The following is a 14,107-nucleotide window of genomic DNA, read 5'->3' as shown; positions in this document are numbered from 1 at the left end:
GCTTGGAACATGGACATAATGTTTTAAGAATTTGTTTGGATCTGTAGAGAAACCTCAATTAAGTACTTCTCTGTAGGTGTGAATTTAAATGTCCATAGATTAAATTCTGAACATTTCTACAGATATATGAGGGGTTTTTTAATTGATAACATGCATATGTCCAACACTCTCTGTGTCCTTTTAGATATTCCATGTGTAGAGGGTTTAATGCTTTAATGCCAACGTTAGTTTTTTGAAGTGTGGTGGGTTGACCTTGGCTGGATGCCAGGTACCCACCAAAGCTGCTCTGTCACTCTCTTCTGCAACTGGACATGAGAAAGAAAATATAGTGAAAGGCTCATGGGTTAAGGATCAGGAGAGATCACTCACTGATTATCATAATGGGCAAAACAGAATCAACTTAGGGATATTAATTGAATTTATTGCAAACAAAATCAGAGCAGGATAGTGAGAAGTAAAATAAATCTTAAAAACACCTTCCCCCCCATCCCTCCCTGCTTCCTCAGCTCTACCTCCTCCCTGCCAGAGGTGCAGAGAGACAGGGAAGGGGGGTTACAGTCAGTTGATCACAGGTTGCTTCTGCCGTTGCTCAGGCAGAGGAGTCCTTTACCTGCACCAGCATGTGGTCCTGCCCATGGGAGACAATTCTCCACAAACTTCTCCAATGGTAGTCCTTCCCATGGGCTGCAGTTCTTCATTAACTCCTCTATCATCGGTCCCTTCCATGGGGTGCAGTCCTTTGGGAACAGGCTACTCCAGCATGGGTCCCCCATGGGGTCACAAGTCCTACCAGGAAACCTGCTCCAGCATGGGCTCCTCTCTCCATGCATCTGCAAGTCCCTGCCAGGACCCTGCTCCATCACAGGTTTCCTACAGTTTCACAGCCTTCTTTCAGGCATTTGCCTACTCTGGCATGGGACTCCTTCATGGGCTGCAGCGGGACAGCCTGCTTCACCGTGGTCTGCACTATGGGCTGCAGGGAAATCTCAGCTCTGGCACCTGGAGCACCTCCTGCCCCTCCTTCTGCACCGACCTGGGTGTCTGCAGAACTGTTAATCTCATATATTCTCACTCCTCTCTTCTCTGGCTGCAATTACAACTGCACAATAAATCTTTTTTTTTCCTTCTTAAATATGTAATCACAGAGGCGTTACTACCATTTCTGATTGGCTCAGCCTTAGCCAGCAACAAATCCATCCTGGAGCCATCTGGCATTGACTCTGTCGGACATGGGGGAAGCTTCTAGCATCTTCTCATGGAAGCCACCCCTGTAGTCCCCCCCACTGTGAAAACCGGGCCATGCAAACCCAATACATTAATTTCTTTATTTGACATTACAGGGAACTTTGATTTAGCAGAATGATACAGCAATTTACTTAAATAACAGTGCAAGTACAAGTTACATTTAGCAGAGTATAGCAATTGCAATGTACAGTTGTATCACAATACAAATGTGTTTGCCATTATTGGTCTCCATCACAATGCTGGGCATCCCCAGTTGTTGGGAAGAAATATGTGGGTTGAAACAGACTCAAATCTGTTGCTCTACTCAATGTTCTGTCTGTTAGTTGGACCATTTTTATACTGTATATGCTATACTTATTTTTTATACTTGGTTTTGGTTCTATACTAAGTTTTTATAATGAGTTTGGCTGAGCCATGTATACACCCACCCATTCTGGCTTCACTAACACAGGAATATATGTATTTGATATTATCAACTCAAGGGCAGATACACAGCCATTTTAATCCCTTAACTGTTGTAGCCATTTATCTATGACAAAGACTACCTTCAGTCTCCTTTGTGTTAAGCTCAGCTTTTTGTAACAGTTGTCATCAGTAACTCCCTAATCCTTCACTTAACTTCATGAGTACATAGTCCTTGCCTGTCTCCTTAGACTTCTTCCATTGTAGAAACTCATTGGTAAATCACATCATGATGTGTTTAAGCTTTTTTACTTGAAAAAGAGAACTTTTCTATAAGATACCTTTTTGGCATTGTGTATAAACAGATTTTATTGTTCAATAATTCCATCATTTATATTGTAGGTCATGCAGGAGTTTCTGCGAGCATGATGAAGAAAAGAACTTCCCACAAGTAAGTTCCTAATACTTCCTCAAGTGTAGTTCTCAATAACTGGCAGTACCATTCTAGAAATGTATCTGTATTGTTCCAGTCATTTTGAAAAAAATGTGGAGCAGTAGTCAAATGGTGTATGTGTGTAGAATCAGACTTTAATTTTTTGGGAGGACAATGGGAAAGAATGCACCATTGATACAGTTCTAAACATCACTTTGAATGTTATTCTGAGAGAAATTATTCTGTCAATAAAGTTCTGTAACTTATAATTCAGAAACAAGAGATTGCAAGCCAGAAATTTGGCATACGTACTCTAGGATTCATTACAGCTTTAGTTTTTGAAAATGATTTTTTACCTTTTAAAAAAATAATCAATGTACTGTAGTATGGCTACTATTTGTGTGAAGGTTACTTGCTTATCCTATGCATTCATCACATTTATTATTCACTCTATTAGAATTTGAGATAGTAATAGCTAAATGTTGCTATGAGTAAATGTGAGAAGATATAGGTAGTAGCTTCGACAAAATTTACCTTCGTTTCTAACAGCTAGATGTTGTATCTGGCTGCATCTCTGGTGGGTGAACTCTAAAATAAGCTGGAAAAAAGGTGAAATTTATTAAAATGCTATTAGTTATATTTTGAGTATGAAGTCCTATAATGCTGATATACAACAGGCATAAATCCAAAACAATTTTTCTGGCAGAAATATCTTCCATGATTAACATTTGAATTAGTATTAACTATTTCCCAGATGCAACACCTGATGTAAAACTACTCTTAATTCCTTCCACCAACTCTTCATTATTCAGTCTTGTCTATCTCCTTACAAGGCAGAGATAAACATTTATTTGTCTAGAGACAGGTAGAGTTAAAATTTAATTTCTCTTGTTCTTTTTCAACCGCTCAGAGAAAGGAGTGTATGATGGGAAGACTATCAGAGGTGGGTTGCCTTTTGTACTTGAGGGTGGCTAGATTTGTCTTTATTGTTGTTTTGATATACACTTATTTAAATACCTAAATAGGTTGTATATTTTTTAGTATAAAGGCTTTTATGGGGCATGTTAAGTCATGATCCTAAGTCATGTGATTTTGAGCCATTTAACTTGAGCACCCAACTGAGTTTTATATTGATTTAGCCTAGTTTAATTGTTTAAGAATTGTTTGGTAAAGCTTTTATTTTGTACCAAACCAAGATGACTTTGTGTGTTGCTCAATGACTTCTCTGCAAATGACACACTAGTATAGAGTTGTTTTTATTTGATATTCATTGCTTATATTTTTGAAATGAACAGTAAGTAGCACTGTAGACATGTTTATAGTAAACAAGTGAGATACGAATCACTGTTTAAAAATGTATGCTGATACTACTATGAGCCATTACAGCAGACCATGAATTAATAATGCATACTTTGTCATTGATTTAGTTATGATGACTTTTACATTCCTCATTAAAAGAAAAAGAGGAACAAATTACTGGCACTTGAAGGTCATAGGGGAGATTCTAAACTCAGTTCATAAGTTCATAGGGGAGGGAAGAGCCAACAGGATAGAACAGGATGTAGTCCAGTAACTAAGGAAGGGATAAAATGAGCTGTGTGGATTAGTCTTCTAAATTCTTCTTAACTAAAATGTCAGTTAACCATTGACCCTTTTGGAAGGGAGTCCCATGGTCAGCTACAAAAGGGCAGTTCTTCTGAATGTTCTGTCAGTGTCAATGGGTAGAGATTATTTTTGTGAATAAAAAGTTGACTCTGTGTCAGATCAGTCAGTAGTCTCTTGGTTCTTATCTTTTCCACCCTTGGTGCATAAGGAAATAGTGCACAGTATAACATCTTACCAGTTTCTCATAGTTGGCAGTTCAAGGACTTTGAGGTGGAGATTCTATCTGCCACTTAACTATCACTGTACTTATCCCTTGTGAATTTCTGATCACAGTTTAAACTAACTTCTTGTGGTGGATTATACTTGACTATGAGCCAAACTCCCACCCACCTGCTTACTCCCCTTCCTCAGTGAGGCAGGGGGAGAAAATAGAATGAGAATGTTCATGGGTCAAGATAAAGACAGGAAGATTGCTTACTGTTACCAATCAAATGGGAGCTTCAGACAAGCCCTGCCTTAGCCTCAGATTTTTGGCAGCAGCCTAAATTTAGGTGGCCTGCAACTAAAAACACTCTGGCCTGCAAGTTCTAAGAATGGCAGATCAGGTCTATTATAAAATAAGTTATTTATTGAATAAGCAGGAGGTAACAGACAAAAGGCCTTAAAGAGAGTTACTTATTACACAGTATAAAACAAAAATAACTACTAGTAGATTACATAAAACAGTGCATGACATTAAGGTACCTATATTAAAGCTAGCAAAGAAATAGTATAGATTAGGAGTCAGTGTAAATTATCACCGAAATTACAATATTGTACACAGGTTCCCTTCCCTCAACTCCTGGGAGAGTAACCAAAAAGCAGGTGTCCCAACTTTGGGGAGAAAACCCCACACATTTCCAAGGAACATGCAGGAGATTTCTGCTTTGTGAAAGTTTTGTGTAGCTTTTATAGTTTGTAAAGTGAAGTGTCTGTCACTCAGAAATTCCAGCTTATCTTTCCACATCTCGCTTTCACAGCAAGATGTTCATTGTCAGCTGAAAGCCTTACTGCCACATCGCTGAAATAACTCACTACAAGACAAGCTGTCCTGATTGAGTTATTTCACCAAAACTCATGTGAAGCTCATGTGAGGGGCAAGATGCCCTGAGTTGTTTCACCAGCTAACAAGCAACAGATAAGGTCTTGTGGTGGGGGAGATGCCCTGCTACACTTACCAGGCACTATCACAGGCAAAAAAGGCTTGACTTGTGGAAAATTAATTTATTGCGAACTTAAATAGATTCAGGTGGTAAGAAACAGGAAGACAAACATTAAAACAACACCTTTCTTTCCTCCTTTCCCACGTTTAAATTCATTCCTTCACTCCAGACTCACCACCATCCCCAGGGTGCAGGGGAAATGAGGTATGGCGGCCTGGAGTCCCGGGGGTCTGTCTGGCCCCCCGGGCAGCAGCCGCCGTAGTTGTCCCGGATAGCGCTGTGCTGATGAGGCACAGCCTGTCTGGGTGCTCCGGCTAGCTCCCAGCCGCAGGCATCTTTAGCGAGCACTTGTGGAGTGATTTCAGCTCTCATGAGTTCAGCTCTAAGTGATTTCAGCTCTCTGCTCACAAAGTGCCTCAGCAGATGCAGGGATGGAGAGAGGTGAAGGCTGTGTGGAGTTCTGTGGAGATGTCTTTATTGGCAGCTTCTGCAAAGGGTTCCAGTGACAGCTCTTCCACTGAACTGGGCAGAGGTGAGGGTTTAAGTAGGCTACTGAGGGATTGGAAATCGTCCAATGGCTGGGGTCGAGGAGAATACGACCTATAGCCTTACAGAGAGATAACAGGGGTCTGAGTGCGGAAGAGGGGCAGCTCTGGTCCACTCATCATGACTCTGCATTTCTTATCTTAGGCTAGTGACTGCCATGGAGGCCTTGCAGGGCCTCTGACTGCTACAACTCCACTTTCTGTATTTAGTAAAAAGGCGTGCCCTATAGTTCTTTTGAAACAGTGGACAAGGCATGAGAACATAGTTAACACAATGACAATTACAATGAAAATCCACAAAATTCCCTTAACCAAAGATGCAACCCATCCCGTTAATCCCCATCGACTGAAAAGGTCATTGACCCAGTCTGGGTTGCTTTCTACTTTTAAGTCCTTCATAAGTTCCTTCAGTTTCTGGATGTTTGCATGGATGGATTCTGAGCATGAAGAGAGGTTGAAGCAACACATCCCTTCAAAGTCTTCGCAGCCATGTCCGTGGGCTAGCAGTAGGAAGTCGATCGCTGCTCGATTTTGAAGTGATGCATGTCTTGTGCTTTCTTCTTCCTTTAAAAGATCGCTTAGGGTGGCAGAGGTAGCATTGGCTTGCTTGCTGAGCCAGCACCCTAAGTGATTTATTTCACCAAGAGCTTTAGCTGCAGCTACCCAGGGTAGGAATAGGGAGACTGCAATCTTTTTTGTTTTGTTCCAATCATATAATTTTGGATCGCTATTTTCATAAAATTCTGTGTAGGATCTTTTGTGGTGTTTTAATTCACTTTCTTTTTTTCCAATTATGTAACAAGGTAATATTTAGAGTGAGGGTGGAAAGTTTTCCAATGCTACAGGGACCTCCCTGAAGGCGGGAGGGAATCCCAGCCCATACTCTGTCACCACAGATGAGAAACGTTCCCTTGGGTAATACTTTGGGGTGGAGAGAGGATACAGAGATCACCCGAGCGGTGTAATTGCACCAATCCAGATAGTTATAGGCTTTATTAGTGGGTGATACGTCCTTTCTGTATGTGTTTTTTGTCTGGTCAATTTCTGGCCAATTGTTCTTTGGACGTCTAAAGTAAAATTTGACGCAGTATGTTGCCTTGGAGGACCCCAACAGGTCCAGTTCTTGAGGTTCCTCTTGAGCACTGGGCAACATTTTTGTCCACTCATCCCAAGTATCTACCATGTTGGGTCTCTTACCTGTGGTGCGGAGAAGCTCTGAATTATAGGTGGGCCAATCGTCTGCTACGAATGGAATCCCTACTAAACATGTGGAAAGTGGGTTATCAGTGCTTCCCATGGATAAGCACATGTTATCCTGTTTTAATGTTTTCGCTAAGGTTACCCAAACATTGTGGCTAGGCTGTGGGCTAATCCAGCCCATAGACATACGGTACGGTGAAGAGCATCCAGGCAGCAGTGAGGACAGCACCAATGGAGATAATTTTCATCTTTGGATAAGGATGGGGCTTCTGATAGGGAATATAAGCAACATTTGTTATCTTTATGGTGGGAGGAGAGGGTTTTCTCCCTTGTTCCTTTCCTCCTTTCTTTCCCTCCCCCTTTTTTTTTTTTTTTTCTTCTATAAGCTAAGGATGGGGGAGTGGGTGTAAGGTTAGAGGTTTTTGGTAAGAGTTAACAAGTTAAGAAGGGAAGGTAATAGGGTTTTTTAGGGTAAACAAAGGGATGATAAAATATCATTCAGAGAACAATTTGTGTTCAGCCTGTTTCTAGCTTATGGCTTAACTGCTACAGCAGAATGTTGTTCCACTTTCTGTTTTGTCTGCTGTCGCGTAATGGGATGGTCTTTTCTTCTGTATGTGGACATTCGGCGACGTCTTCATCTCCAGGCAGAACTTGTCTGATTTTGAGGAAGTCTTGTATTTGACTCCAGAGAATTCTTGTCACTGTCTGTGGGAGTAGTGTTTGCATTGCCTAGGTATGGTTTTATGTTTTTTCCTGGGTACCATCTTGGACCAGATGGTAGTAGAACACATGCATATCCTCTACCCCAAGTAATCAACTGGAAAGGCCCAGAAATTTGATGTGTTTCTGGGTCCTCCACTAGCACTGGTGGTTTCTCAGTGAGCTTTGCTTGGGTGGTATTTGCAAAGTGGCGAAGTATTGGTGGGTCAGACTCTGATGTTGTACCATTTAGGAAACTGATGACATAGAGAGCCTTGCAAAGTCTCTCAACTGGAGATATGATTTTTGTTTCTCTTCGCTGCTGATTGAGGACTCTTTTGAGGGTTTGATCTGTCCTTTCCACGATTGATGGTCCTGTGGGATTTGCTGGTATGCCTCTCTTGTGTTCTATTCCCCATTCACTGAAGAATTCCCTTAATTTTCGAGAGGTATAGGCAGGTCCATTGTCTGTTTTGATTTGTTTCGGCACTCCCAGGGTAGCGAAGGCAAGGAGGAAGTGCTTTATGGTGCGCTGTGTAGTTTCTCCTGGATGAGTTGATGCAAATATTGCTCCCGAAAACGTGTCGACCGATACATGCACGTATTTTGACTTTCCAAAAGTTGTGTAGTGAGTTACGTCTGTCTGCCACAGCTGGCAGCTGTTCAGTCCTTGGAGATTGACTCCTGTCCCCATAGATGGTATCTGGTAATTCTGACAGTTTGGGCATGTGGCGACAATAGCTTTTGCTTGATCTTTTGAAAGCCTGAACATTCTAATAAGGGCAGGTACATTTTGATTGTAGAATGCGTGTGACAACTTTGCCTGGGCAAAGATGTCAGGGACGTTAGGAGTTTCTATTGCTGTGGCCAATGCGTCCGCTTTCCTATTCCCTTCTGTGATGAAACCTGGGAGATCAGTGTGCGACCTCACATGCATTATATGGTAAGGTTTCTTTCTGTGAGAGATTAAGCGTGTTAATGCCAAAATCAATTGGTGTAACTTTGGATTGGAAACCTCTTTGAGAAGAGTGTGTTCTGCTCTCATAGCTATACCTGTGACATATGCAGAATCTGTGACCAGATTAAAGGGTTTGTCTTTGAATTTCTCAAAGGCTCTGACAACAGCTGCTAATTCTGTAATCTGTGGAGATCCCTCCACTATCTGGATATCCGACTCCCAATTTTGAGTCTTAGGGTCCTTCCAAGTCATTACAGATTTATGGGATGACCCTGAGCCATCTGTAAAGACTGTTAGAGCTTTGAGTGGTGTTTTACTTTACACTAATTTTGGGGTCTGATTAAAGACTGCATTAAAAAGTTTATGTTTTGGGATATGAATGGAAATTTGGCCTGTATAGCTGTCTAGGGCAAATTGGAGGTTTTCATTGGTCTGGAGCAAATGTTCCAGATCCCCAGTGGTTAGTGGCAAATATATGCATGTGAACTCACACCCAGCAAGGGAGCGGAGGCGAGTTCTGGCCTTTTTTATTAAATGTCCCATTATTTCCTGGAAGGTGGTAATTGTCTTTGAAGGTCGGTTGTTTGTAAAGATCCATTCCAGTATCAATAAGGGGTCTCTGAGTTGAAGATCCCATTGGAAAATCAGTCCATAGAACCGAGGTGCTTTTCCGAGGATGACGAACTGGAAAGGCAGCTTGGGTTCGAAGTGATGGGCTTGGGGTGAAGACAGGGCTTCCTGGACCTTGGTGATGGTGTCTCGGGCTTCTGTTTTGAGTGTGCGTGGAGAGTCTCGGTCTTTGTTGCCACGGAGAAGGTTTATTACGGCTTGGTGGTCCCCGGGGGTCCATCTGGCCCCCGGGGCAACAGCCGCCGTAGGTGTCCCGGATAGCACTGTGCTGATGAGGCGCAGCCTGTCTGGGCCCTTGAGCTAGCTCCCAGCCACAGGCATCTTTAGCGAGCACTTGTGGAGTGATTTCAGCTCTTAGTGATTTCAGCTCTTAGTGATTTCAGCTCTGTGCTCGCAAAGTGCCTCAGCAGACGCAGGGAAGGAGAGAGGTGAAGGCTGTGTGGAGTTCTGCGGAGATGTCTTTATTGGCAGCTTCTGCAAAGGGTTCCAGTGACAGCTCTTCCGTCTGAACTGGGCAATGCTATGGGTTTATATAGGCTGTTGAGGGATCAGGATTTGACCTATCGCTGGGGTCGAGGAGAATACGACCTATAGCCTTACAGAGAGATAACAGGGGTCTGATGTGCGGAAGAGGGGCAGCTCTGTTCCACTCATCATGACTCTGCATTTCTTATCTTAGGCTAGTGACCGCCATGGAGGCCTTGCAGGGCCTCTGACTGCTACAAAGGTTGAATAGGGGAGTGAGGTCCTCTGTTGTAATTCCTAGCAAGGGGCATACCCAGTTGATGGATCTGCACAGACTGTGTAAGTGTCTCAGAGTTTTTGGGTCGTCTCAGATAGCAAGCTGCTGGGATACAATTGGCCTTTCTTGGATCAGGAATCCAAGATATGTCCATGGGTTGGTGTATTGTATTTTGTCCTCACGGATCTCGAACCCTGCTTTTCCTATGGTTTCGATTGTCCCTTTAACTGCTTTTTCTAAGTAAGTTTTTTCTGATGCACAGACCAGGATATCATCCATATAGTGGTAGATGATTGCATCTGGAAATAGGTTCTGAACAGGAGACAGGATGTGAGCGACGTACCACTGACATATGGTAGGTGAGACTTTTAGTCCTTGGGGGAGATACAACCAATGGTATCTTTTGAGTGGAGCCTCTCTGTTAAGAGAGGGAATGGAGAAAGCAAACTGTGGAGCGTCCTGGCAGTGTAGCGAAATGCTGAAGAAGCAGTCCTTAATGTCTATGATGGCAAGTATCCAGTCTCGAGGCAGCATCGATGGTGAAGGTAGGCCAGGCTGGAGGGGGCACATGTCCTCAACGACCGCATTGATTTTGCGAAGGTCATGGAGGAGCCTCCACCTGTCTGTCCCAGGTTTTTGCAGTTTGAAGACTGGAGAATTCCAAGGGCTGGTGGTCTCGATTATGTGACCTTTGGCAAGCTGTTCTTCCACAAGGGCTTGTAGTGCGCACAATTTTACTTTAGAGAGGGGCCACTGGTCAGTCCAGATTGGGTCTTGGCATTTCCAGGTGAGCCAAGGCGTATCTGGTAGTGCGCACTCCTCCGTGGCCCCAGTCAGAAATCCTGACTGGGAATATGTAGGGGAGCTCCCCATTGGGATAGAACGTCCCTACCCCAAAGGGTGATGGGGGCTCTTACCACAAATGGGCGGATGGTTGCCAGCTTGCCTTCAGGCCCTTCAACGAGGATATTGTGCTTGCTTCGCATGGACACTGTAGCTCCACCAATCCCTGAAATCATTCCTGCTACCGGTTGTATTCCCCAGTGTGCTGGCCATTCCAAGCAAGTAGTGATGGTCACATCCACACCGGTGTCCAGCATCCCTGGTAGGTGGAACTTTTCTCCTCTGTAGGATAGACCGCACTCGATGGTAAGCTTACTTGGTCCCACAACTTGTGCCCACATTACTGTCGGATTGAGAGGAAGCTGTTCCCTGTGATTCTTTGGGAATAGAAAGGCTTGTGCGATAGGAATTCCCTTTGAAAGAAAAAAATGGTAAGTCCGTGCAACACAGCTGAACAGAGATTTCTTGTCCTGGGTGCACTGTTTGTACCTCTGGAATGACAAAGATTTCCTCTGGGCCATGGAGAGTGTCCCCTATAATTAAGATGTTAAAAGGACCACCTTTTGGCCCATGCTTGCCTGTGGGAACACGATAAACCTCCTTATTATTAAAGTCAATGGATAAAGCAGTTACCAACTGGTGCCGTGTTCCCATCTGTATCGCTCCGTGGGTTGGATCCTGTCCAGGTGGCCTGGAACCTGCTGGGATGACGTGTGACTGGATCTGGATGGCTTTTGATTTGTTGTCTTTGCGCGGGGCCTGGCTGTGCTACACTGGAAGTTTCCCGAACGCTGCTGGTATTGCGGCTGCTTCGGAGGTCTTTGGTAGGTGTTACGGGGGTTTCGGGTAGGTGACCTGTCTGGACAGTCCTTTATGAAATGTCCAAATTCCCCACAGTGATAGCAGCGGTCCTAGTCTTTGGAAGTTACTACTGCATACGCACCAGAAACTCCTTCTGCAATACCCTTAGCAACTGCTTGGGCCACTGTGTTTTCAGTGGACAGATGACGTGTGCAGCTTTCCACCATTTGCTCTATGGTGGGTTCTGTATCCAAGGGTAAGGCCCTCAGAATTGTTTTACATTGTTCGTTTGCATTTGACAAGGCAAGTTTGCACAACAGTTCTTTTCTTGTTTCTGTGCTCGCTATCTGTTTTTCCAGAGCGTCTTTAATTCTGTCTAGAAACTTGATAAAGCTTTCATCTATTCCTTGTTTAATACTAGAGAAGTGCTGGATAGGGATAGAGTCATCTGGGGTAAGAAGAAATGAGGTTTTTGCTGCAACAGCCAAATCTTGTAGGGCTGCCTTAGGTAAGGTGTTAGCTTGGTCAGTGGGTTTCTGTAAATCCCCTTCTCCGGCCAGCTGTTGGATTGTAAAATCTGGCTTATTTTCATCTTGAGTATAGGTGTCTGATAATGTTTTTAATTGCCTTTTCCACTGTCTTTTCCATAGCATATATTCTGCTGGGGAAAGAAGGCAGTTGGCAATGTTTTTAAGGTCGTGAGGGACAAGGACATGCGAGGAAAAAAGTGCTTCGAGGAAGTTTCTGAAAATATGTGAACTTCTACCATGTTCTTTAGCTATATTTCGTAGTTTTATCAGTTCTTTATTTGTGTTAGGTTCCACGTTGTTCTAGTAGTGCCCCCCCTCTTTTCCCCTTTATATAATTTACTGGGAAGGCAGTAATTCTCTGAGCTAGTTCCCAATCCCCTGCCCGAGTCGGTTCCATTTTAATTAGAGCCCATGGATCAATTTCGTCTGTGTCAGATTCAGACTCACTGTCCTCTGATGAGGTGTGGTCAGGAGGTGCTCTGTGCTTTTTTGGGTGTGTTGGAGCGACATTTTGCAGGGGTGTGGGGGACTGGACAGAGTGTGGGGGGTTGCCGTTAGCGGGGCATTGAGGGTGGGTGGGTGGATGTATCGCTTCGGAATACAGGCAGGGAAGAAGGCGGGGAGAGGAGGCGGTGGGGTTGGGGGGAGCTGCTGCCGTGGGCACCACAGCGGGTGCAGAGAGATTTGCTGGATCTGCGGCAGGCAGGCAGGTAGGGGTGGTAACAGGGGTGGGGAGAGTGGCGGCGGGGGGGAGAGGCATGGCTGCAGGGGGGAGAGGAGGGAACGCGGCGGGCTGCAGGGCGGTGTTGGGGTAGGGCGGGGCGAACCCGATCACGATCAACACGATTTTACCCGAGCATGGGGGCAGGGGGGGGGGGGGGGGAGCAGTGCGAGCACCGTGCTGTGCATTGTGTAACCGAGGGAGCTGAGTTCTGGCTTGCCACGTCCGGGGTGGGGGGGGGGGGTGGGGGGGATGCACAAGGATGGGCAGGCTCCGCGGACCCCGTGGGTGCAGGAAGGGTCGGTGGGGACAGCGTGGTTCCCCTGTTCCCCATCCTAGGAAGAAGTGAGCCGACATAGAGAGGACTGTTATCTGGAAAATTTGCATTTGAAGGGTCTGGTGGTGATAGAGATATGAATGGAATTTCCTCACTAGTAGAGGTTTGCCTAGGAACTGAGTTCTGTATCTTTTCTACAGCTTTAATGATAGAGTGAAACAGAGGCAGGAATTTGGTAACAGAGAAGTAATCTTTGGTTTGGAAAACATATATTCTTGCCCCTACTAAGTCCCAAAAAGAGTCTGAAGCAATCATGCTTATGTTAAAGTCTGGAAACTGAGAAAGGATCCATGTTATAAATTTTTCCAAGTTAGTTTTTGAAAGATTGCCTTTAGCGAAAGAAAAGTTGTTAGCATTTAGGATTTCTAGGATTTGTAAATATAAATCTCTCTCATTCTGGGATCTTTTTAATTTACTAGAGTTTGATCCCATTGCTGTAAGTTCCCTTGCCCCCCCAAGCAGTGAAAAAGAGAAAAAAAAGAAAAAAAACCAAAAAGGGGACCCAAGATTAGAAGCGAGCAGAAAGGCTGTTTTAAACTTACGCTTTTTTCAGCCGAGAGTGGGTCCGAGACTGTTGGGTGGGTGATCTGCTTTGTCCAACTCCTGAGGACTTTCGTCCCAGATGGTGATGTTCAGGTTCGTTGGACGCCTCTTCCAGATAACTTCTTCTATAACGGAGAAGTTACCCTCAGAGGGTCGTGGCGGGCCAAGGCAGTAACAATCCGCAAAGGAATGCTGCTCTCAGGAGTACCAGGATGTCAGTTCTCTCGTTAGGGCTGCCACGTATGGCAGCCTGGAGTTCCGGGGGTCCGTCTGGCCCCCCGGGCAGCAGCCGCCATAGGTGTCCTGGATAGCGCTGTGCTGATGAGGCACAGCCTGTCTGGGCCCTCCGGCTAGCTCCCAGCCGCAGGCATCTTTAGCGAGCACTTCTGGAGTGATTTCAGCTCTCGTGAGTTCAGCTCTTAGTGATTTCAGCTCTGTGCTCGCAAAGTGCCTCGGCAGATGCAGGGATGGAGAGAGGTGAAGGCTGTGTGGAGTTCTGCGGAGATGTCTTTATTGGCAGCTTCTGCAAAGGGTTCCAGTGACAGCTCTTCCACTGAACTGGGCAGAGGTGAGGGTTTAAGTAGGGTACTGAGGGATTGGAAATCGTCCAATGGCTGGGGTCGAGGAGAATACGACCTATAGCCTTACAGAGAGATAACAGGGGTCTG

General features: G+C 44.8%; 1 protein-coding gene across 7 annotated transcripts in view; it reads left to right on the top strand.

The window, feature by feature from the left end:
* The window catches only part of LOC128822716 (spindlin-Z-like), a 119,507-nt gene that overhangs the window by 72,461 nt on the left and 32,939 nt on the right, over positions 1 to 14,107 (top strand). For all 7 annotated transcript variants that reach the window (XM_054004526.1, XM_054004528.1, XM_054004527.1 and 4 more), the window contains one exon: positions 2,050 to 2,098. In XM_054004526.1, coding sequence (XP_053860501.1) covers positions 2,050 to 2,098 — 49 coding nt within the window. The remainder of the gene's footprint in view (positions 1 to 2,049; positions 2,099 to 14,107) is intronic.

This window comes from Vidua macroura, assembly GCF_024509145.1.
Source record: "Vidua macroura isolate BioBank_ID:100142 chromosome W unlocalized genomic scaffold, ASM2450914v1 whyW_random_scaffold_30, whole genome shotgun sequence".
In the NCBI taxonomy this organism is placed as follows: domain Eukaryota; kingdom Metazoa; phylum Chordata; class Aves; order Passeriformes; family Viduidae; genus Vidua; species Vidua macroura.
The sequence above is the reverse complement of the archived record's forward strand: the minus strand, read 5'-3'. Positions and strand labels throughout refer to the sequence as shown.